The sequence below is a fragment of the Bufo gargarizans genome, chromosome 4 (genome assembly GCF_014858855.1).
Source record: "Bufo gargarizans isolate SCDJY-AF-19 chromosome 4, ASM1485885v1, whole genome shotgun sequence".
In the NCBI taxonomy this organism is placed as follows: Eukaryota; Metazoa; Chordata; class Amphibia; order Anura; family Bufonidae; genus Bufo; species Bufo gargarizans.
The window spans coordinates 243,838,493-243,865,419 of NC_058083.1; the positions used below are offsets into that span (position 1 = coordinate 243,838,493).

At 42.9% G+C, this 26,927-nt stretch overlaps 1 protein-coding gene across 12 annotated transcripts in view; it reads left to right on the forward strand.

The window, feature by feature from the left end:
- The window catches only part of RIMS1 (regulating synaptic membrane exocytosis 1), a 400,438-nt gene that overhangs the window by 306,277 nt on the left and 67,234 nt on the right, over positions 1-26,927 (forward strand). For 5 of the 12 annotated variants that reach the window (XM_044292437.1, XM_044292436.1, XM_044292438.1 and 2 more), the window contains one exon: positions 1,862-1,954. The exons of 5 other annotated variants lie outside the window; for them this stretch is intronic. In XM_044292437.1, coding sequence (XP_044148372.1) covers positions 1,862-1,954 — 93 coding nt within the window. Of the gene's footprint in view, positions 1-764; positions 899-1,861; positions 1,955-26,927 lie in introns of those variants that run through there. 2 more of the 12 variants (XM_044292444.1, XM_044292445.1) reach the window with 2 other exon arrangements.

Consider the following 26,927-nt stretch of genomic DNA (forward strand, 5'->3'; position numbering starts at 1 on the left):
ATGTGGAGGTCCTGGGCTGGTGTGGTTACACGTGGTCTGCGGTTGTGAGGCCGGTTGGATGTACTGCCAAATTCTCTGAAACACCTTTGGAGATGGCTTATGGTAGAGAAATGAACATTCATTGCATGGATATCAGCTCTGGTAGACATTCCTGCAGTCAGCATGACAATTGTACGCTCCCTCAAACGTTGCGACATCTGTGGCATTGTGCTGTGTGATCAAACTGCACATTTCAGAGTGGTCTTTTATTGTGGGAAGTCTAAGGCACACCTGTGCAATATTCATGCTGTCTAATCAGCACCTTGATATGCCACACCTGTTAGGTGGGATGGATTATCTCGGCAAAGGAGAAGTGCTCACTAACACAGATTTAGACAGATTTGTGACCAATATTTGAGAGTAATGGGTCTTTTGTGCATGTAGAAAATGTTTCAGATCTTTGAGTTCAGCTCATGCAAAATGGGAGCAAAACCGAAAGTGTTGCATTTATATTTTTGCTCAGTGTAATTTACTGGTGAAGTTTATTTTTTTTTACATTTTGTTCCAACTTTTTTGTGCCTCATTTGTTTCAATCACTTTCATTTTGAGAATAGTCACATGCAAGTGTTCATTTATGTTTATGTGTACTTGAATAGTTCCCTGCCATTAATAGATTACAGACACGTTCGATTCTACTTACTCATCTTCAAAAAAGATTACCTAATAAGGGCTCATGTTCTAAACAAACCTTTCTACCAGTTGAATGCATGGTGCACATTTTTCTTTTCTTCCACGAGAAAGGAACTTGTGGCAGGAACACAGTGGATGTTTTAGATTTTACGCTAACTTTCTTGTCTTAAGCTTTTATGTGCTCTCTACTCTAAGTGTTTGGTTAGTCTTTGGATCACGGTCAGCACAAGTGAGTACATATTCAATGAATTATGACATGCAGCTTGTGTATCTGAATGCCATTGTATCCTATTACAGCTTCATAGTATGAACGATATTAGATTTTTTATTTTTTTTATTTTTTTGCTGCAGACTTTATATTTAGACATATCTGCCTGACAGATGTTTGCTGATGTTCAGGAATCCATGATATACAGCTTTGTTGTAATCTGATAAAATCTGATAATATTGTATTTGTTAAAACTGGTGCCAAAATATTTGATGTTGCCCACATCAATCCGTTAGTATGGTTTTATATGAAATCAGGTTTTCCTTTGTTGCTAGGGTTTATATGTTCTTTAGTCAACATACAGCAAATGAATTCACGACTAAGGGCGTCCCGAAAAAAGCTGAGTTAGCCAGCTCAGCAGACCCCCACAGAAGTGATACACAGCCATCTCTGAATTTACATCAGCCTCGAGACGGAAGTCAGAAGTACCTTGCTTTCAATTAATAGTTCTTCTCAGGTTAATGTTAATCATAAGAACCTTCCTACCTGAACAAGAGTCATGTAAAGTGAAATATTAGAGAGGAGTAGGTTTGCTGCTACCTGATGGAAATAGTTTCTTTGACTCTTTGGGAAGCAACATATTTGGGGAGATTTATCAAACTGGGGTAAAGTACAACTGGTTTAGTTGACCATAGCAACCAATCATATTCCACCTTTCATTTTCCAAAGGAGCTGCTCGAAATAAAAGTTGGAATCTGATTGGTTGCTATGGGAAACTAAGCCAGTTCTACTTTACACCAGTTTGGACAAATCTTCCCCAATATGTGTGTTTTTACCCCCTGACTAGCAAATGCAGTTATTCACATTGTTACCGTAGCTTCCATTTTTATAAGATTTGTAAAAGATATTATAGATCCATTGTGACTTGTTGAATTTCTATCTATTATACTTTTTAACTGTGTTTATTAACCTATTGACTTTCAGGGCTGTCCATTTTCGATAGTTTATCAGTGACTGAACCAGGTAGACAGATCGGGCATTGCCACCGGCATCTTCCTTGCAGCTGTTGCAAGACAGGTATACAAATAGACAGGCATGGCCAAGGAATTTACTTTCACGGGACATAATATACATTATTTGCAGCCAAAATTTCTGTAACAGTAAAAAAGTGGTATGTTCACAGAGGTTGTTTTTTATTTTGTCATAAATTCCATTTTCACCATAAAAGTGAACCTTTGTTAAGTATTCCCCTGCTTAAAAAAAAAATATAGATTACAACTGTACAGTATGTTTTCTTGGGAGATATATGTCCGTTCATATAAATTCTTTGGTTTCCGTATGAAATCATCGGTCTGATATCTGCATATTATTTGTGTTCAGTATGTACAAAGTATGAATATAATAATGCAGGTTACCTTTAGGCTAAATGCACACGATCCAAATTGTGTGCGGATTTTCCACGCGGATTTGCGTGCGGAAAATCCACACTGTAGGTCATGTACATTTTATTCTATGAGAATTTTAAGTTCTCAGTGCACACAATGCAGATTTTTTCCACGCAGATTTTGACCTGCGGTGCGGATTTTAAAATCCGCAGCATGTCAATTTATTTTATTTTTCCTGACCGGATTTTCTTCATTCACTTAGTAAAATCTGCATGCGGAAAATCTGCACCGAAACCGCACCTAATCCGCACTCAATTGATGTGGATTGACTGCACAGATTTGCCTGCAAACACCTGCGGATTTCAGTGCGGATGCTCCGCACATGAATCCTGAATGTGTGCATGTAGCCTTAGTATGATACTTGATAAGTTGAAGCATGGCATTTGTCACACTCAGTAATGGCACCATTGTGTTCTGAGGGTAGTTTCACACTAGCGTTAGAAGAATCCAGCAGGCAGTTCCGTTGCCGGAACTGCTTCCATATTCGGAAATCCGTTTGCAAATGGATATATTTTTTTTCTGGATACAGATTCGGTAGACTTATTCATTGAAATACTGGATCCGTCTTTCCGGTATCATACGGAAAAAACAAATCCGGTATTTTTTTTTTCACAGCTAGAAAGCACTGTGCATGCGCAAATCGGAAAAACTGTAATTTCTGGAACACTTGGTACCAGATCCGGCATTAATACATTTCAATGGAAATTAATGCCGGATTCGGCAAGTGCGGTAGTGTTTAGGGATTTTGTCCGGGAAAAATTCTGCAGTATTTTGTCCGGTCAAATAGCGTACAAGGGACGGAACGGAAGACATCCTGATGCATACTGAACTGATTCCTTTCAATTCAGAATGCATTGGGACAAAACTGATGTGTTTTTTTTTTTACCAATATTGAGACCCTTTACCGGATTTCAATACCGGAATAACACTTGTGTGAAAGTACCCTGATTCTTATAGCGTTTATATTTTGAGTGAGATTACCAGGAACAGATTATATTCGGATCTGTGAATGCATTTGAAATTCAAATGAGAGCATTGATGCTTGAGTTGGGAGCAGAAATAGCATGTGTCACACGGTCATCAAATGTTGGGTGTTAATATGGGTTGGGCTATTTTAGCATACTTCTTTAATATACTACATATTACTTTAAAATACAACACAACTTGCCATCTGTATTTTGCAAATCTGTGTTTTACTTTTGTATCACAGTACACATCTGTGAAGTCATTTTGATGGGTGTTCCTTATGGTCTTGTGTCCTGTTCACACATGCTTGACAACTAAGAGTCACCATTATCCAGAAAACTTGAAATATACTCAATTTTTTGTATATAAACTGGCAAGTGTCTCATTAATAGGGTATTCCCATGTGGACATTTATGGCATATTGATTTGGATATGCCATAAACTTATGACTGGTATGGGTCCCACCTCAGGTACTCGCTCCCATTTCAGGAAAAGGGCAAATCATCATATAAATATACTCCAGCTCACCCAATACATCAAAATCGAATGCACGGAAGGGATCAGGTTAAATCCAAAAGACATAAAAGTAGATCCCAGCACTTGTTAATAAGCGTTATGTTCTTGTAAGTCATTTGCTGCGAAATAAAATAAAGTGCAACGAAGATTTTTAGCTAGTGCCGGATCCTACTCCTTTCAGGAACAGGGCCCTGCTGTGAGCTTGGCTGTGTTTGGAAGTCCCATGGCGGTAAGTGAAAAGGACATGTGCATTGTGCTCTCCATTCATGGCGGACCTTGTTCTTGAAATCTGAGTGTGTCCCATAGCTGGGCCTCGCACCCATAAGACTATTATGCTATATACCCCATATACCTGACGAAGTAATGCAAGCAGTTATAGTGGAATTAAAGAAGTACCTAATTAAAAAATAACTAAATGATGCAAAGTAAGATCCTTGAGTCATCTATAACACTACTAAGCAAACAACATGAAGATGCTGTCCAGGCAGGTCTGAGACAAAGTTGCAGAGAAGTATAGATCAGGGTTGGGTTATAGAAATATCCCAAACATTGAACACCCCACAGAACACAATTAAATCCAGTCTAACAAAATGGAAAGATTATGGCACAACTACACACGTGACAAGAGAAGACCACCCATCAAAACTCACAGACAGGACACCAATGATGACACTGAAGGAGAATCTGTCCACATGACAATTATAACCCTTATACTCCCATAGATTGAGTCTTTTTGGAAGAGTGGTCAGTAAAAAGCAACTGCTTAAAGGGGTTGTACAGCTTTTTGGACAATTTTAACCATGTATAGCAAAGAGACAGCATTGAGATTACCAGTATATAGAAATTACTTGATCAGATGGGAAAATATTCACAAAATAATAATAATCACCTATTATTAGGTAAGTGATGTGTCAAACAGTCCATGTGATGAGCATTCTCCAGTGAACATGAGGTTCACACTCGGTTACTATGAATAGGTAGACACATCTTGAAGGAAAATTGTAATTGGAGTATTAAGATTGTGAGGTTCTTAAAATGCTGCACTTTAGATGTACTTCCGATTGACCTTATTTATACAGGGGTTTTACTTTTTCTCTTGTGTACTGTAGACTTTCTGTGCCCATTTTCAGTTTGTGTAATGATTTGTCGACAAGTAGTGTTATAAGCTAGTATCTCTCTCCCCTAACATGTCCAGCAGATTTAGGCTAATTAGTGCCGATCCAGCTGATTAGTGCTGGACTATCAAATATACTTAATTAGGGCTCATGCACGGGACCGTATGCCCTCCGAGACATATGGTCCGTGAGCAGGCCATATGTCCCGGAGCGGCATACATCGTACACGGAAGCGCACAGCATCATAGGTTACTATGATGCTGTGTGCATCGGGCCGCCCACGGGGCTATTGTCCCGCACTCATAAGATCATATGAATGCGGGACAATAGCCCCGCGGGCGGCCCAATGTGCACAGCATCATAGTAACCTATGATGCTGTGAGCTCCCGTGTACACGATGTATGCCGCTCCGGGACATATGGCCTGCTGACGGACCGTATGTCTCGTAGGGCATACGGTCCTGTTCATGAGCCCTTATTGTGTGATTATAGGAAAGTTGTTAAACCATGAAAAGTTTTATAACATATTAACAACATAGATATGAATATTCTATGTATTTGTTAAAATGGGTGGATGATTTTCTGGATATGATTTTTTAAAATCACTTCATGTATTGTGCTTCCTGTCCTGGTGTTAAAACTTCCTCAGATTGTCTCGCTTCACTTTCTTAGTGAGACCATCACTGTAATTGGAGAGGGAGGGGAGTGAGTGAGTCAATTAGATCATCACAAATTACACTTATCAATTTATAGGCATCTTTATCAAGAGAACAATAGAGCTGTCATACCGTTACCCCATGTCTATGCCTAGTTTTAATATAAAACTGACAGTGGATTTGCAATCTTTGTAGGAAAAAAATAATATTTTGTGTTTAATTTTCAATGGCATAATACTATTAAATTAAAAATAACGCACAAAATCCGCACAACACCCACAAGTTAATTTTCAGTCTAACGTTCCCCTTCGCCGTTCCCTAAATCTCACTTGTAACCCTTTAGGAGAGTTCCCCTGCCTGCCTTTCCCTACTTTTCTTCATTACGGGCCTGGTGAGATGACTGTGCAAAAATCTGCCCCTGTCAATAAAAAAGGAAAGGAAGAGACTGGAAGAGAAAAGCAGAAGGAGCAAGTGTGCACAGAATGGCTTGGGTCCACTTACTGTGCATTTAATTATGGATTAAAAGTACTTTTTCTCCAGAATAAAGCAACAGATGAAGTGAAATGTATCATTACATTCACCTGAGCAAGCTAGCCTTACAAGACATTGTGCTTGGTTTAAGGCCTCATTCAGACAACTGTATATGCGTGTCCACATCCGTTCCGCAATTTTGTGAACAATAATAGGCATTTCTATCATAGGGCTAGCCGTTCTGCAAAATGAGGAACGCACACGGCCGGTATCCGTATTTTGCAGATCCGCAATTTGTGGACCACAAAAATGGATACAGTCGTCTGAATGAGCCCTAACAGTGGATTTCCTTTTGACAGACTCCCTTTAACCCCATTATAAAATAGAATTTTTTTCTTTAATGCGTCACACTTCCTCATAAACCAAATTTACGAAATTAATAGCTTTGATTAGATTCTCTTTAAGGGTCTGTGGAACAAAAAATTAAACAGACATGTCTCCTCCGGTTCCTGTACACAGATGGAAGATATGCTTGGAATTGTGTTTACATCTAGTCTATGGAGGAAGGCAAGGCATGTAAGCCTCTCTGTTACCACCAACTTCAGAGGAAAAGAGGCCTACAGATTTGTTCTTCAGTAACTCATGCACATCAGTATATAAGTACAGTACGACTTTCCCCACAAATATCTTAGCTTTATGAAGCCATTGAAACATTTAAAGGGACCCACCTCACAGTCACCTCGGACTGATCCCGTTAACTACAGGGATTCACAGGGATTATTTTTTGTGTCCTAATCCTCTTTATGCAATGCACGGCTGGTTTGTGCATGCACGGTGGGACAATGTCAGTGATCATTAAAGGGGGTGTCCGCTTTATTTATATGGATGACATCAGCAGGGGACCGACTCCCGACACCCCTGGCAGATCAGCTGTTTGAAGAGACCACATCGCTTATACGCTGTTTGCCTGCCCGCCTTTGCAACCACAGCAGTGAATAGGTGTAATTACATCTCAGTCATGCCATTCGCTTCCATGGGATGGCAACTTCCTGTCCATGTGAAAAGGAAGGAGCCGTCCAATTGAAGTGAATGGGATGGCTGAGATGTAATTACACCTATTCACAGCTGTGGTTGCAATGGCGGGCAGGTAAATAGTGAAGAGAAGGCAGCGCACGTATAAGTGCTGTGGTCTCTTCAAACAGCTGATTGGCAGGGGTGCCAGGAGTCAGCCCCCATTGATCTGGTATTGATGACCTATGCTGAGGATATAAATGAAGTGGACAGCCCCTTTACTATAACAATTACTAATTTGAACTATGTGTCCTTCATAGTCTTCAAGCATTACTGTAACTAAGTCTATTTAACAGAATTCAAATGTAATTTATTTGCACCAGTAATCTAGGTTGCATCTATGCAGACTTGCTGATTCCTTGTTTTAATATGCCTATTCATAAACATAGCACAAATGGCCGAGGCTTACTGTCCATGACAGTACTGTATAGTAGGGCATTGGACAACACAGTTCTTAACAGTCAGACCATCTACAATGCATTTGGAAAGTCTTCAGACCCTTTTAACTTTTTTCACATTTTGTTATGTTGCGGCCTTGCGCTTAAAAAAAAAAAATCCCCATCATTCTGCACACTTTCAAACAGAATGTTCTAAATCTTTGCTAATTTATTAAAAAGCAAAAGCTAAAATCTTGCATTGGCATAAATATTTAGACTCTTTACTCAATACTTAGTTGAAGCAACTTTAGCAATGATAACAGCCTCCAATCTTCTTGGGTATGGTGCCACAAGGCTTGCTCCCCAGGATTTGGGGATGTTCTGCCATTCTATGCAGATCCTCTCAGGCTCAGTCAAATTGGATGTGGACCGCCGATTGACAGCCATTTTCCGGTCTCTTCAGAGATATTTGATTTGGTTCAAGTCAGAGCTCTCAAGGACATTCACAAGCTTGTCCCTTTGTTCTCTTGGCTGTGTGCTTAGGGTCATTGTCTTGCTGAAAGGTGAACATTCAGCCCCAGTCTGAGGTCCAGACAGAGCACGCTGAATCAGGTTTTCATTAAGAATATTTTTGTACTTTGCTCCATTCAGCTTAACCTCAACTAATTGAATAATGTGAACGTCTTCAAAACAAGCGTTTGGAGCAGATGAGATGTGTACTAGAGCACCAGCCAAAGTGTGTGTCCCCCATATTGTGTTGTCCATCTGGTTATTGCTAGTCATTATATGCTTTGCCATACTGTGGCATTCACAGTATACCGATCCATGCAATTCCAGCCAGGTGGCTTTTTATTTCCGTGCCAGAGGTCATCACAGGAGGAAGAGGAGGAACTTGGTGCAGTATTGAAGTATTACAGATCATTACTGCAAAGGGAAAATTATGTACTGATGTCAGAATGTGCCAATTATTAAGTTTTATTTATATGTGCAGTTCATTCCTGATAAATTACTATTGAAATCTTTGTATGTGAATGCCTAGATGAAAAAGTTAACATTGCAGTGATTATCTAGTAGCAAATTTATGATTGATTAATGGATGTTTTACATTGGCGGTCCTTGTACTTTGCTATTAAGAACATTATTCATTGAGCTACTAATTATCCCATTACTGCTACTACCACTCCCCTCCTCTCCTTACTGTGTGCAGTTGCACGACAGCTTCTAATTGTGATCAGCCTCTGCTATAAAATGCAGCTATGCCCTATCAATCCTTGCCAGAGCTTAGGTTCCTAGTTGTCTAGTTAACTAGGTAAGGAATGCTGTTCTTTCTGTCTGCCATGTACTGAGCTTCTGCCTGTTTACCGACTCTGATACTGTGCTGCCTTCCCTGACTTCAGCTTAGTTTCTTGGATACGCATGAACTCTGCTTGCCCTGACCTCAGATTAGCTTCATGGATACAGATGTACTGTGCCTGCCCTGACCTAGACCTGTTTCCTGACTTTTAGTGTTGTCTAATCCTTGGTGCTTTGCACCAGGGTTTCAATGCCCTGGGACAGCTGCCAACTACACTGGGACTATTCCAGGGAAGTGCAATGAAGTCTGTGTACAGGGGTTAAAGAGTGAAATATAAGCGGTCTGACAGGACAATGCCCTTAGGTTTAGCCCAAAGCATAGTGGTTCCATGCCCAATGTCCGTAACAATGTTAACTAATTAACCAAGTCAGCATGGGTCAAATATTACAGGGACAGATTCCTTTTTAAAATATACACAGCCTAAACTTAGACAGCACTGTATTTTGCTGTAAAATGACAGACCTATGATAAATCAATATGTTCTCCCATGTAATAGAGACAACACTTTGTCAATTTCATGTTGCATCTCTAACAGAGCAGAACAATGGAGCTGACAACGCATATCTGAATTGAGCCCAAGATGGATCATGAGCTATACGATGTCTTTGAACTCCATAATCAAGTTATAAAACATTCAGGCTTTAGACATCTAGCCCCTTAATCTACAGAAACACCTACTGTAGCTTTAACAGAACTTGGGATAGTGATTCTTTACAACAGGATATTGTTTGAAATAGGAAATAGCACAGACTCCCTTACTTTATATATTGTAAGCTTTGCTAGAAACAGTAAGAGAAGGGGTAAAGATTGCAATCTAAAGGCTGTAAAAGGCCAGAAGCCTGTGTTTTATGGCACCAAGTGGGATGCTGCCAAGAAATAAAACAGATCAGGTGGGTAAAAATAGATTCCCATTTAAAATGTATGAACCTAAGTGTGTTATACAAGCTGCGACCGTGCGCCTGTATTCTACTCTTCATTAACACAAGATAGTTTTAACAGCAGAGGAGAATTTATCTCCTGCAGTTAAACATTTACGTGAATGTTGATTGTAAGAAGACATGACAGTCTAAATATAGGCAGAAATATTACTAGCAGCTGCTTGCTTGTGCTGTGCGGCCATTCCAGCATTGTCTTCTACCTCCTGTGCTAACAGACATGACATCTTGGTGTGGTGAATAATCCCTGAACCTGCTGTTTCTGTGTGCTGGAGATTATGCTGCCAGAACCAGTGGCATTTTCTTTCTGCAGTGGGTGGTCTTAGTCTACCTTCACACTGGCGTTTTGGCTTTCCGTTTCTGAGATCCGTTCAGGGCTCGCACAAGCGGTCCAAAACGGATCAGTTTGCATTCTAATGCATTTTGAATCCGCACAAAACGCAAGTGTGAAAGTAGCCTAATAGACTGCTTTGTGCGGACACATTATATACCACTCTGTGGAGACTAGGTAGCTCTATTTGGCCTGGATGATAAAAGTCATCTTAGATGGTAGTGATAAATCAAAGACCCTGCGCATAAGAAGTACAGTTGTCAAGTTTGAAGAGTATGTCTATGATTTTTGCTTGATTTTTATTACTATGATTCCATATTTTAGGCTACTTTCACATTAGCATTTTAGTTTTCCGGTATTGAGATCCTTCATAGGGGCTCAATACCGGAAAAAAATGCTTCAGTTTTGTCCCTATACATTGTCAATGGTGACAAAACTGAACTGAGCGGAATGCTCCAAAATGCATTGTAATTGTAGTTTTTTTCTGTCCTGGGATGCGGAGCAAGACAGATCCGGCATGACCGCCAATGCAAGTCAATGGGGACGGATCCGTCAACTCTGCCACGATAGTAAACGGATCCGTCCTCCATTGGCTTTCAATGGAGTTCATGACGGATCCGTCTTGGCTATGTTAAAGATAATACAACCGGATCAGTTCCTAACTGATGCAGATGGTTGTATTATCGGTAACGGAAGCGTTTTTGCTGAACCCTGCCGGATCCTTTCAAAAACGCTAATGTGAAAGTAGCCTTAATTCAAACCATGAATACAAAATAATTTTCATGTGCATTTACTTAGACCACAATAACCGCCTCCGGACCGCCTAACGCAGATGTGCGGTCCGGAGGCGGCAGCCCTGCGCACAACGACGCATATACGCGTCATCTCGCGAGGGCCGGGATTTCCTGTGAACGCGCGCACACAGGCGCGCGCGCTCACAGGAACGGAAGGTAAGCTAGTGGATCTCCAGCCTGCCAGCGGCGATCGCCCGCTGGCAGGCTGGAGATCTGATTTTTTTAACCCCTAACAGGTATATTAGACGCTGTTTTGATAACAGCGTCTAATTTACCTGCTACCTGGTCCTCTGGTGGTCCCTTTTGTTAGGATCGACCACCAGAGGACACAGGTAGGTCAGTAAAGTCGCACCAAACACTACACTACACTACACCCCCCCCCCCCGTCACTTATTAACCCTTTATGAACCCCTGATCACTCATGATCACCCCATATAAACTCTCTGATCACCCCCCTGTCATTGATCACCCCCTGTCATTGATCACCCCCCTGTCAGGCTCCGTTCAGACGTCCGTATGATTTTTACGGATCCACGGATACATGGATCGGATCCGCAAAACACATGCGGACGTCTGAATGGAGCCTTAAAGGGGGGTGATCAATGACAGGCGGGTGATCACCCATATACACTCCCTGATCACCCCCTGTCATTGATCACCCCCCTGTCATTGATCACCCCCCTGTAAGGCTCCATTCAGACGTCCACATGTGTTTTGCGGATCCGATCAATGTATCCATGGATCCGTAAAAATCATACGGACGTCTGAATGGAGCCTTACAGGGGGGTGATCAATGACAGGCGGGTGATCACCCATATACACTCCCTGATCACACCCTGTCATTGATCACCCCCCTGTAAGGCTCCATTCAGACGGCCGCATGATTTTTACGGATCCATGGATACATGGATCGGATCCGCAAAACACATGCGGACGTCTGAATGGAGCCTTACAGGGGGGTGATCAATGACAGGCGGGTGATCACCCATATACACTCCCTGATCACCCCCCTGTCATTGATCACCCCCCTGTAAGGCTCCATTCAGACGTCCGCATGTGTTTTGCGGATCCGATCCATGTATCCATGGATCCGTAAAAATCATACGGACGTCTGAATGGAGCCTTACAGGGGGGGTGATCAGTGACAGGGGAGTGCATTAATCACCCCCCTGTAAGACTCCATTCAGACGTCCGCATGTGTTTTGCGGATCCGATCCATGTATCCATGGATCCGTAAAAATTATACGGACTTCTGAATGGAGCCTTACAGGGGGGGTGATCAATGACAGGGGGGTGATCACCCTGATCACCCCCTGTCATTGATCACCCCCCTGTAAGGCTCCATTCAGACGTCCGCATGTGTTTTGCGGATCCGATCCATGTATCCATGGATCCGTAAAAATTATACGGACTTTTGAATGGAGCCTTACAGGGGGGTGATCAATGACTGGGGGGTGATCACCCTGATCACCCCCTGTCATTGATCACCCCCCTGTAAGGCTCCATTCAGACGTCCGCATGTGTTTTGCGGATCCGATCCATGTATCCATGGATCCGTAAAAATCATACGGACGTCTGAATGGAGCCTTACAGGGGGGTGATCAATGACAGGGGGGTGATCACCCATATACACTCCCTGATCACCCCCCTGTCATTGATCACCCCCCTGTCATTGATCACCCCCCTGTAAGGCTCCATTCAGACGTCCGCATGTGTTTTGCGGATCCGATCCATGGATCCGTAAAAATCATACGGACGTCTGAATGGAGCCTTACCAGGGGGGTGATCAATGACAGGGGGGTGATCAGGGAGTCTATATGGGTTATCACCCCCCTGTCATTGATCACCCCCCTGTCATTGATCACCCCCCCCCCCTGTAAGGCTCCATTCAGACATTTTTCTGGCCCAAGTTAGCGGAAATTTTTTGTTTGTTTTTGTTTTCTCTTACAAAGTCTCATATTCCACTAACTTGTGTCAAAAAATAAAATCTCACATGAACTCACCATACCCCTCACGGAATCCAAATGCGTAAACATTTTTAGACATTTACAGTCGTGTGAAAAAATTAGGACACCCTTTGAAAGCATGTGGTTTTTTGTAACATTTTTAATAAAAGGTTATTTCATCTCCGTTTCAACAATACAGAGAGATTAAAGTAATCCAACTAAACAAAGAAAACTGAAGAAAAGTCTTTTCAAGATCTTCTGTAAATGTCATTCTACAAAAATGCCTATTCTAACTGAGGAAAAAGATAGGACACCCTCACATGTATTCCCTCTTAAATTGGCTCAGATCTCACACAGGTATATCACACCAGGTGCACATAATTAGTAGATCGTTACTCTGCATGTTGAATGAGGCTTGCCCTATTTAAACCTCAGACATTTAGTTTGGTGTGCTCCTGACTGTTGAAGTGAGAGTGAGCACCATGGTGAGAGCAAAAGAGCTGTCAGAGGACTTCAGAAAAAAGATTGTAGCAGCCTATGAGTCTGGGAAGGGATTTAAAAAGATCTCAAAAGATTTTGAAATCAGCCATTCCACTGTCCGGAAGATAGTCTACAAGTAGAGGGCTTTCAAAACAACTGCCAACATGCCCAGGACTGGTCGCCCCAGCAAGTTCACCCCAAGAGCAGACCGCAAGATGCTGAAAGAGGTCTCCAAAAACCCTAAAGTGTCATCTCGAGAACTACAGCAGGCTCTGGCTACTGTTGATGTAGAAGTACATGCCTCTACAATCAGAAAGAGACTGTACAAGTTTAACTTGCATGGGAGGTGTGCAAGGAGGAAACCTTTGCTTTCCAAGAGAAACATCGAGGCCAGACTGACATTTGCCAGAGATAAAGTTGACAAAGACCAGGACTTCTGGAATAATGTTCTTTGGACAGATGAGTCCAAAATTGAATTATTTGGACACAACAGCAGAGGACATGTTTGGCGTAAACCAAACACAGCTTTCCAAGAAAAGAACCTCATACCAACTGTGAAGCATGGAGGTGGAAGTGTCATGGTTTGGGGCTGCTTTGCTGCAGCAGGACCTGGTCAGCTCACCATCATAGAATCCACGATGAATTCTACTGTGTATCAGAAGGTGCTTGAAGAACATGTGAGACCATCAGTTAGAAAATTAAAGCTGAAGCGGAACTGGACCATGCAACATGACAATGACCCAAAACATACTAGTAAATCAACCAAAGATTGGCTGAAAAAGAAGAAATGGAGAGTCCTGGAATGGCCAAGTCAAAGTCCAGATTTGAATCCCATTGAGATGCTGTGGGGTGACTTGAAAAGGGCTGTACGTGCAAGAAACCCCTCAAACATCTCACAGCTGAAAAAGTTCTGCATTGAGGAGTGGGGTAAAATTTCCTCAGACCGATGTCGAAGACTGGTAGATGGCTACAAGAACCGTCTCACTGCAGTTATTTCAGCCAAAGGAGGTAACACTCGCTATTAGGGGCAAGGGTGTCCTATCTTTTTCCTCAGTTAGAATAGGCATTTTTGTAGAATGACATTTACAGAAGATCTTGAAAAGACTTTTCTTCAGTTTTCTTTGTTTAGTTGGATTACTTTAATCTCTCTGTATTGTTGAAACGGAGATGAAATAACCTTTTATTAAAAATGTTACAAAAAACCACATGCTTTCAAAGGGTGTCCTAATTTTTTCACATGACTGTATATTCCAGACTTCTTCTCACGCTTTAGGGCCCCTAAAAAGCCAGGGCAGTATAAATACCCCACATGTGACCCCATTTCGGAAAGAAGACACCCCAAGGTATTCCGTGAGGGGCATATTGAGTCTATGAAAGATTGAAATTTTGGTCCTAAGTTAGCGGAAAGTGAGACTTTGTGAGAAAAAAACAAGAAAAATCAATTTCCGCTAACTTATGCAAAAAAAAATAATTCTATTAACTCGCCATGCCCCTCATTGAATACCTTGGGGTGTTTTCTTTCCAAAGTGGGGTCACATGTGGGGTATTTATACTGCCCTGGCTTTTTAGGGGCCCGAAAGTGTGAGAAGAAGTCTGGGATCCAAATGTCTAAAAATGCCCTCCTAAAAGGAATTTGGGCCGCTTTGCGCATCTAGGCTGCAAAAAAGTGTCACACATCTGGTATCGCCGTACTCAGGAGAAGTTGGGGAATGTGTTTTGGGGTGTCATTTTACATATACCCATGCTGGGTGAGAAAAATATCTTGGTCAAATGCCAACTTTGTATAAAAAAAATGGGAAAAGTTATCTTTTGCCAAGATATTTCTCTCACCCAGCATGGTTATATGTAAAATGACACCCCAAAACACATTCCCCAACTTCTCCTGAGTACGGCGATACCAGATGTGTGACACTTTTTTGCAGCCAAGGTGGGCAAAGGGGCACATATTCCAAAGTGCACCTTTCGGATTTTTACAGATTTTGATTGCAAGGTACTTCTTACACATTTGGGCCCCTAAATGTCCAGGGCAGTATAACTACCCCACAAGTGACCCCATTTTGGAAATAAGACACACCAAGGTATTCCGTGAGGGGCATGGCGAGTTCCTCGAATTTTTTATTTTTTGTCGCAAGTTAGTTGAATATGAGACTTTGTAAGAAAAAAATAAAAAATCATCATCATTTTCCGCTAACTTGTGACAAAAAATAAAAAGTTCTATGAACTCACTATGCCCATCAGCGAATACCTTAGGGTGTCTACTTTCCGAAATGGGGTCATTTGTGGGGTTTTTCTACTGTTTGGGCATTGTAGAACCTCAGGAAACATGACAGGTGCTCAGAAAGTCAGAGCTGCTTCAAAAAGCGGAAATTCACATTTTTGTACCATAGTTTGTAGACGCTATAACTTTTACCCAAACCATTTTTTTTTGCCCAAACATTTTTTTTATCAAAGACATGTAGAACTATAAATTTAGCGAAAAATTTATATATGGATGTCTTTTTTTTGCAAAATTTTACAGCTGAAAGTGAAAAATGTCATTTTTTTGCAAAAAAATCGTTACATTTCGATTAATAACAAAAAAAGTAAAAATGTCAGCAGCAATAAAATACCACCAAATGAAAGCTCCATTAGTGAGAAGAAAAGGAGGTAAAATTCATTTGGGTGGTAAGTTGCATGACCGAGCGATAAACGGTGAAAGTAGTGTAGTGCAGAAGTGTAAAAAGTGCTCTGGTCATGAAGGGGGTTTCAGCTAGCGTGGCTGAAGTGGATAATTTATACACACAACATATAACTATATAAACATTTTAACATGTATAATTGTTTCTTAAATCAGATTAACGATGAGCAAATTAATTTTAAACAAATCAAATTAATTGAGAACTTCACAAAAGTTTGTGTGCCAAACGAATCCAAAGCTTTTTGTGATTCGCATCAGACAAATTGTGTAAAAACGGAGCCTAGTTACATTTTACTGTTAATATTGGTGGGGAAAACCATGAAAGAGTAAGAAGACAGAGGATCACATGACACGGGAAGGAAGTGGGGGGCTTGCCCTGATTGGCTCAGAAGCTGAAAGCAAGCCTCATCAGCCAATCAGGGGGGCAGTAGGCAGGGAGAACCTATGCTGAACCAGCTGAAGCACAATAGTGTGTTCAGCTTCTGACCTGGAAGAGTGTGCGGTAGTGTCTGCCACAAAAACGATTACAGGGCCACAAGCAACTATTGTAGTGTAATAGGGACACTATAGGGAAAGTATATCTCTGATATATATAAAAATGAGTTTCTGTCTGGACGTCTGTCTGTTCTTTTTGTGCAACCAAACGACTGAACCGATCTTCACCAAATTTGGCACACAGGTACATCAGGTGTCTAGGAAGGTTTTAGAGCAGGTCACAGCTCTCTAGGACGTTCCATTCCTGAGATGTTACCCAAAAATTACCTGCATTAGCCAATACAAGCCTGCAGTTGTTTCTCTTCATATGCCAACTGCCATGCACACGGTCACATGTCCCTTATCAGCCAATAAAAGCTTGCAGGTCCTACTTCAGGGTTCCATAACAACTGATCACAGGTCTTAGCAGTTCACAGGTCCATAAATATTCAGTAATATGACTTGTCCGGATTAGATACACAGCTCAGCAGGCAGTGTCACACAAGATAGGATATTAGATACACAGCTCAGCAGGCAGTGTCACACAGGATAGGATTAGATACAGAGCTCAGCAGACAGTATCACACAGGATAAGATTAGATACACAGCTCAGCAGACAGTATCACACAGGATAGGATTAGATACACAGCTCAGCAGAGGAGCCAGCTACCACCAAGCCCTGCCACTATCCCGGTATGATCTGTCTTATATAGTATAAGAAGCTCTTACATTTTGGTCACATTTCTGTCACTGTATTTAGGAATAAATCTAGACTAGTGGATGCATATATTGATTAGAGAGGATGTATTTCCCTGCTCACTTTGTCAGTTTTCACCGGTCTAGTCTTTCATGCAGTGCCAGTTCACTACTTATATGTGACCAGTAAGACATTTAAGGTCAGGTGGTGCTGTTAATTGGATGTTGGATGCTCTGCATACGTTGGCAGCGATTACATATTTAGTATGAATATGTCCTTTGATCTTGTTATTGAATAAATATCAAATTTAAAACTTTTGGGAATTAAGTTTACTCTTTTTTTTTGTGTGTGTAGAAGACAGTATCACACAGGATAGGATTAGCTACACAGCAGTATCACACATGACAGGATTAGACAAACAGCTCAGCAGGCAGTATCACACAGGATAGGATATTAGTTACACAGCTCAGCAGACAGTATCACACAGGATAGGATATTAGTTACACAGCTCAGCAGACAGTATCAGACAGGATAGGATATTAGTTACACAGCTCAGCAGACAGTATCTCACAGGATAGGATATTAGTTACACAGCTCAGCAGACAGTATCAGACGGGATAGGATTAGATACACAGCTCAGCAGACAGTATCACACAGGATAGGATATTAGTTACACAGCTCAGCAGACAGTATCAGACAGGATAGGATTAGCTACACAGCTCAGCAGACAGTATCTCACAGGATAGGATATTAGTTACACAGCTCAGCAGACAGTATCACACAGGATAGTATTAGATACACAGCTCAGCAGACAGTATCTCACAGGATAGGATATTAGTTACACAGCTCAGCAGACAGTATCACACAGGATAGTATTAGATACACAGCTCAGCAGACAGTATCACACAGGATAGGATATTAGTTACACAGCTCAGCAGACAGTATCAGACAGGATAGGATTAGATACACAGCTCAGCAGACAGTATCACACAGGATAGGATATTAGTTACACAGCTCAGCAGACAGTATCACACATGATAGGATTAGATACACAGCTCAGCAGACAGTATCACACAGGATAGGATTAGATACACAGCTCAGCAGACAGTATCACACAGGATAGGATATTAGTTACACAGCTCAGCAGACAGTATCACACATGACAGGATTAGACAAACAGCTCAGCAGGCAGTATCACACAGGATAGGATATTAGTTACAAAGCTCAGCAGACAGTATCAGACAGGATAGGATTAGATACACAGCTCAGCAGACAGTATCACACAGGATAGGATATTAGTTACACAGCTCAGCAGACAGTATCACACAGGATAGGATTAGATACACAGCTCAGCAGACAGTATCACACAGGATAGGATTAGATACACAGCTCAGCAGACAGTATCACACAGGATAGGATATTAGTTATACAGCTCAGCAGACAGTATCACACAGGATAGGATTAGATACACAGCTCAGCAGACAGTATCACACAGGATAGGATATTAGTTACACAGCTCAGCAGACAGTATCACACATTACAGGATTAGACAAACAGCTCAGCAGGCAGTATCACACAGGATAGGATATTAGTTACACAGCTCAGCAGACAGTATCAGACAGGATAGGATTAGATACACAGCTCAGCAGACAGTATCACACAGGATAGGATATTAGTTACACAGCTCAGCAGACAGTATCACACAGGATAGGATTAGATACACAGCTCAGCAGACAGTATCACACAGGATAGGATATTAGTTACACAGCTCAGCAGACAGTATCACACATGACAGGATTAGACAAACAGCTCAGCAGGCAGTATCACACAGGATAGGATATTAGTTACACAGCTCAGCAGACAGTATCAGACAGGATAGGATTAGATACACAGCTCAGCAGACAGTATCACACAGGATAGGATATTAGTTACACAGCTCAGCAGACAGGATCACACATGACAGGATAAGACAAACAGCTCAGCAGGCAGTATCACACAGGATAGGATATTAGTTACACATCTCAGCAGACAGTATCAGACAGGATATGATTAGATACACAGCTCAGCAGACAGTATCACACAGGATAGGATATTAGTTACACAGCTCAGCAGACAGTATCACACAGGATAGGATTAGATACACAGCTCAGCAGACAGTATCACACAGGATAGGATAGGAAAAATTCTTACCGGGATTTTACTTTCCTTGAGTCCGGAGGCAGCACAGCATGGGTTAATAGTTGGTCATCTTCTCTCTAGGACCGCCCACCTAGTAAAACAAATAATCAATTAATCAAACTAATAGCCTCCCCTATAAGGGTCACCTCCCCGAATGCCTCGGCGTGTTTAAAAAATAGAGACTCAGACAAGCATAAGTGCAAAAAAAAAACAACAATTTATTAGGGAGGGTATACTTGTGCTGCCTCCGGACTCAAGAAAAGTAAAATCCCGGTAAGAATTTTTCCTTTCCCCTATCGTCCTCCGGCAGCACAGCATGGGATTTTTATAGATCTCATAGGGAGGGACTTTCATCCACGGCTGCTGACAAAACCCCAGTACCAAAGGCTGAGCTCCTAGCATTGATGTCCAGACGATAGTGTTTAGCAAACGTCAGAGACGAGGACCATGATGCGGCATTGCAAATCTCTTCAATGGGAACTTGCGCCATTTCTGCCCAGGAGGTTGCTGCAGCTCTGGTGGAATGGGCCTTGATTGGAAAGGGTGGAGGCACGGCTTCAAGAGAATAGGCTTCCATAATTGTGGATTTTATCCACCTCGCAAGAGAGTCCTTAGAAGGCAGTTGTCCCTTTCTTGGACCAGCGAAGAGAACAAAAAGATTTTCGGTCTTCCTGAAGTCTTTAGTTCTTTGGAGGTAGATCTGTAATGTTCTTTTAACATCTAGAGTATTAAGAAGTACCTGTTGTTCATTAATCGGATCAGGAAAAAATACCGGGAGAAATGATTCCCTGTTCTTGTTAGCTGAAGAAGGCACTTTCGGCAGGAAAGTCGGAATTGTACGCAGTAGGACTCCATCTGGTAAAAAGCGTACATAGGGAGATCTGGATGACAAGGCTTGTAGTTCTCCGAGCCTCTTAGCGGAAGTGACGGCCGTCAAAAATAGAGCTTTATAAGAAAGCCATTTGAGATCTACATCTTGTAAAGGCTCAAAAGGTGCTGAGGTAAGCCTCTTTAGGACTAAGGAAAGGTCCCAGATAGGTGTAGGGTCCCTATGTACCGGTTGCAGTCTTCTAACTGCCTTGAAGAACCTGAGGATTAGAGGGTGATGAAGGAATCTATTTTCTGTCATAGAGTTAATGGCCGTCATATGGGCTCTCAACGTGTTTGGTTTGAGACCTTTCTGAAAACCATCCTGTAGAAATTGCAGCACTGAAGAGACATCGAGGTCATTGTGGCCCGAATCAGAACTCCAGGAAACAAATTTCCTCCATATTTTAGAATATTTCCTGTTAGTCGAGTCTTTGCGAGAGGCAAGCAGAGTATTTATGACAGATTGTGAGAGACCTTCTGCTTCTAACTTAGATCTTTCAACTTCCAGGCGGTAAGATGTAAACGGTCTAGATTTTGATGATATAGGCCGTTCTGGAGAAGCAGATCCGGACGTGGAGGGAGCTTCCAGAATTCTCCCCTGGACAGATGGAGCAGGAGCGGGAACCACGACCTCCTTGGCCAGAACGGGGTTATCATTATTACAAATAAAGGTTTTTCTTCTACTATTTTCCGTAATGTCTTCGGAATGAGAGGAAGTGGGGGAAAAACGTAGGCAGAAAGGTTCTTCCAATTCATTGAGAAAGCATCTACCACTGCAGGATTGTCGGAGATCTTCAGAGAACAGAACTTGCTTAACTTCTTGTTCGTCGCGGACGCCATCAGATCCCAGGACGGACAACCCCACTTGGCTACAATGCTCTGGAAGACAATAGGATTTAGTTCCCAGTCCGCTTGGTTGACTATCTTCCTGCTCAGAAGATCCGCTTGAGTATTCGAGGAGCCTCTGATATGCAGCGCTTTCAACTCTGCAAGATGTGATTCCGCCCAGCTGAAAATCTTCTTGCATAACTGCAGCAGGGACCCGCTTCTCGTGCCCCCTTGCTTGTTTAAGTAGAATACCGTGACAAGATTGTCTGAACGGATCAGCACTGACTTCCCAGATACCTCGGTCTTGAATTTGTACAGTGCTAACATTACAGCTTTCAATTCTTTGTAATTTGAAGATTGTTTCATTTCCTTGGAGGCCCAGCGGCCTTGCACCCATTTGTTCTGGAGGTGCGCTCCCCAGCCCTGGCCAGATGCATCCGTCGTGATGGTTACTGAAGAGAGAAACTGGAATTTCTTCCCTTTGATCAGATTGCTTGAGTGAAGCCACCATTTGAGGCTCTGTACTGTGTAGGAGGATAACTTCACCTTTGCCCCCAACTGGTAACGACTGCGCCGCCAAGTCTGGAGTAAATTCTGCTGGAGATCCCGGGTGTGGATATTCGCCCAAGGTACTGCATCCGCAACAGCTGTCAGATGTCCCAGTGTCTTCATGACTCTGTGGACGGACGGTGACGGCAGAGACATTAGTGTCTTTACTTCCTTTTTTAATAACTCCACCTTTGGTAGAGGAAGGTATAATTTCATGGAGACTGTGTCTATCAAGAAGCCGAGAAAAATCTTGGAAGTGGAAGGAATCAGATCGGATTTTCCCCAGTTTACCAGGAAACCTACAGACTGGAGAAGTCTTATGGTCTCTTCTAGATGATGCTGCAGACGACTCTCTGACTCTGCAAAGACAAGCCAGTCGTCCAAATAAGGGAAGATCTGAATCCCCTGAAGACGAAGCTCCACAACAACAACGACAGCAATCTTGGTGAAGATCCTTGGGGCAGAACACAAGCCGAACGGGAGAGCCTTGAATTGGAAATGCAGCGTTCTCTTCCCCATCCTGATGGCGACTCTCAAGTATTTTCTTGACTGCAACTGGATCGGAATGTGGAGGTATGCGTCCTTTAAGTCCAGAGAGGACATAAACTGATTCTTCCTGAGAACCGCAGTAATGGACCTTATCGTTTCCATTTTGAAATGGATTTTTTTCATGTAACGGTTCACATAGCGGAGGTCTATAATTAAGCGGCTTTTTCCGTCGGGTTTGGGAACACAAAAGACTCTGGAGTAGACGCCTGCATATTCTTGCTGAACTGGAACTGGTTCTAAGGCTCCTTTTTCTACGAACTCTTTTAAAAGCTGGATGATCTTTAGGTCTCTCCCATCGTTGAGAAGAAACCTGTCTCTTGGTAGACGGTTGAACTCTAGGGCATAGCCGTTGCGAACCACATTCAGCGCCCAACAATCCGAGGTAATCTGCTGCCATTTGGGGTAGAAGAATGCCAGGCGTCCTCCCACTTCCTGACCTCTGGCGTCAGAAGTCATGTTTGGAAGGTTTGTTATCGTCGGTTTTCTTTCTAGACTTCTCCGTAGGAACCCAGGTTCTACGGTCAGATCTTCCACGACTGGATCGGCCTCTAAAGGTAGATCTTCTGGAATCTTGACCCCTGTAGGGACGAAAAAATCTTCTCTCTCTACGTTTAGGCTGAGGAAAACTTAAAGCTTTATCTTCCATATTGGCCTCAAGAAGCTTATCGAGATGAGAGCCGAATAATTTGCCCGGTTCGAACGGAAGGGAACATAGGTTACTCTTTGAAGAGGGTTCTCCAGACCAGAGCTTTAGCCATATGGCTCTTCTAACAGAATTAGCAAGTGCCATGTTTTTAGCAATGAGCCTTAAGGAGTCAACAGGAAAGTCGCAAAGAAATTCTGCCGCCAGTTTCAAAGACGGTAGTTGTCGGAAGAGATCCTCCCTGGCGACGCCATCTTCGATATCTCTGCCTAACTGGCTGAGCCAAAGCCTCAGAGCACGGGCTACAGGTACCGTGGCCATAGCTGCTTTATTCATAGACGCGAGATATGTATGTAATCTCTTAAGCAGAGCATCCGCCTTTTTCTCCATAGGGTCTTTTAACAATGCTGAATCGTCTGAAGGGAAGAAAGATTTTCTTGTTAATCTGGTTACGGCTGCATCCACTCTGGCGGGAGACTCCCAACTTGTAGATTCCGCAGGATCAGTTTTGTAGATGTTCTTGAATCTAGATCCTAGATTAATTCTGCCTACCGGTTGCTCCCATTCTTTATGCATTATTGCATCTAGGACCGGGTGGCTGGGAAACACGGGAGCCTTCTTCTTAGGGAAATAGAAGAGATCATCTTCCTCACCAGTACCGGATTTCTCCTTACTGGCTTCCATGATATTTTTAACTTCCTTTATTAAACGGTTCGCATCCTTTTTATTAAATAAAAAATTATCTTCAATGAAGTGTGTATCTGAATCGGTAGAAATCTCGCCTTCCGACCGAAGCGATTCCTCGGAAGTTGATGGGGATAAACACGGCTTCTTTCACTTCTTCTTTTTGGATTGTTTAAGGAACTCTTTGAATAGAGACATAATCTTCGCTGTTTCGGCATCTGACGGATTATCAGGCTGAGTACAATTCTCACAAATATTGGAGGAGTGTTCCGCGGGTAACTGGTGGAGACACGAAATACAGAGAGACGATTGCGACCTCTGTTTCTTTTTGGATGGCGAGGAATCTTGCATATCGCGGTGACACCTGACACATAGATCGTGCGGGAACTCATCAGGGAGCGGCTGTTCACAGGCCTGACACATCCTGTGTCTGCTCTTTCTGGCTCTCTTTTCCCCCCTGCTTGATGCGGTGGACATCTGCAATTCAAGGGAAGACAAGTAAATTATAGAGGCAAAAAGGAGAAGGCATCCATCTCCTGACAGTGTGAGGGATCACATATACCTCTGCAATGCTGGAGCTCTGCTGCCTGGTACCAGGGCACCGAGCTCCAGCTAAAACCCGCTTTAAATACCTTACCAGGTTTGAATTTGGCGCTCAAACAGGTCCGGGCGCGTCTGTGACGTCATCCGGAAGCGCCTGCGTGTCACGATGCGTTCCACCGCAAAACCGGAAGTTCAGCTTCAGACTTCCGGTCGCGCTGCACCCCGGAGATCCGGGACCTGCTGCCGAAGAACCAGGGCTTCGGGGATGGCGCTTAAAGCGGTCGGGAGTGGAGCCAGGGAACACCATGGCTATTCCCACTCCCACGGCCATAACCGTGTCAAGGTATTGCGGCCAGAGAAAACTCCTGACGGTGGGCTACATCCTCTGAGAAGAGGACAAATAAAAAACACGCCGAGGCATTCGGGGAGGTGACCCTTATAGGGGAGGCTATTAGTTTGATTAATTGATTATTTGTTTTACTAGGTGGGCGGTCCTAGAGAGAAGATGACCAACTATTAACCCATGCTGTGCTGCCGGAGGACGATAGGGGAAATTAGTTACACAGCTCAGCAGACAGTATCACACATGACAGGATTAGACAAACAGCTCAGCAGGCAGTATCACACAGGATAGGATATTAGTTACACAGCTCAGCAGACAATATCAGACAGGATAGGATTAGATACACAGCTCAGCAGACAGTATCACACAGGATAGGATATTAGTTACACAGCTCAGCAGACAGTATCACACATGATAGGATTAGATACACAGCTCAGCAGACAGTTTCACACAGGATAGGATTAGATACACAGCTCAGCAGACAGTATCACACAGGATAGGATATTAGTTACACAGCTCAGCAGACAGTATCAGACAGGATAGGATTAGATACACAGCTCAGCAGACAGTATCACACAGGATAGGATATTAGTTACACAGCTCAGCAGACAGTATCACACAGGATAGGATTAGATACACAGCTCAGCAGACAGTATCACACAGGATAGGATATTAGTTACACAGCTCAGCAGACAGTATCACACAGGATAGGATCAGTTACACAGCTCAGCAGACAGTATCACACAGGATAGGATATTAGATACACAGCTCAGCAGACAGTATCAGACAGGATAGGATTAGATACACAGCTCAGCAGACAGTATCACACAGGATAGGATATTAGTTACACAGCTCAGCAGACAGTATCACACAGGATAGGATTAGATACACAGCTCAGCAGACAGTATCACACAGGATAGGATATTAGTTACACAGCTCAGCAGACAGTATCACACAGGATAGGATCAGTTACACAGCTCAGCAGACAGTATCACACAGGATAGGATATTAGATACACAGCTCAGCAGACAGTATCAGACAGGATAGGATTAGATACACAGCTCAGCAGACAGTATCACACAGGATAGGATCAGTTACACAGCTCAGCAGACAGTATCACACAGGATAGGATATTAGATACACAGCTCAGCAGACAGTATCAGACAGGATAGGATTAGATACACAGCTCAGCAGACAGTATCACACATGACAGGATTAGACAAACAGCTCAGCAGGCAGTATCACACAGGATAGGATATTAGTTACACAGCTCAGCAGACAGTATCAGACAGGATAGGATATTAGTTACACAGCTCAGCAGACAGTATCAGACAGGATAGGATTAGATACACAGCTCAGCAGACAGTGGGGAGGGATGCTGTAGAAGTCACTGTTATGGGGGATACTGTCAATATCTTTTCACGACACATAGAAACATGAAATAGATGAAATATACCCTTACGAAGCCGCTGGGTCCTTCTGCTAGTCATATATATATGTGAGTTTCTGTCTGTCTGAACGTCTGTCTGTTCTTTATGCGCAACCAAACGACTGGACTGATCTTCACCATATTTAGCACACAGGTACATCAGGTGTCCAGTTTTAGACCAGGTCTCAGCTCTCTAGGACTTACCGTTTCTGAGATATTCCCAAAAAATTACCTGCATTAGCCAATAGAAGCCTGCAAGTCTTTCACTCATATCCCAACTGCGATATACACGGTCACATGTCCCTTATCAGCCAAAAGAAGCTCGCAGGCCCTTAGTCTCCACATACACACAGTTTTACTCCAGATTTTCATAACAACCCAGCCATTTTTCTTCACTGCTGTAGGTCAGCTTTAAAGGGGCAAGCACTGTGAATGACAGCTTTAGGCTAGGGCTACACGACGTAGGGCACAACTACACTGCAACATTGATGTTGCATGACAATTTTTATAATGATAAGCTATGGTGTTGCACTGCGACATGCTGCGACTGTGACACGACAGTCACAGAAAAATCCATCTTGGATGGATTTTTTGCGACTATCGTGTTGCGGTCTCAGCATGTCGCAGTGCGACACCATAGCTTATCATTATAAAAATTGTTGTGCGACATTGGTGCGAAGGGGCAGGGCGCTGTGGAGGTCACTTTTAAGGGGGCAGGGGCCACTATTAAAAGGGCAGCTGCTGTAGAGCTCCCTGTTAAAGGGGTAGGCACTGTGGAGGTCACTGTTAAAGGGGTAGGCACTATGGAGGTCACTTTTAAAGGGGCGTTCACTGTGAGTAGGTCACTGTCAAGGGAGTGGGGTGCTGTGAAACTCACTGTTAAAGGGGCGGGCTGCTGTGAAGGTGGAGATCCCATTTTAAGGAGGCGGGGCACTGTGAGGAGGTCAGTGTTAAGGAGTGGGGGGCTGTGGAGTTCACTGTTAAGGGGGTGGGGTGCTGTACAGGGTCCTTTTGCTAGTAAAAAAAAGAATTGTGTAGATTTTAGGGAATTAATCAGGGGAAGTTTTGGAGGAGTGAGAGGCTGGTCACATTGTGCTTAAAGCGGCTCTGTCACCAGGATCAACCCTATT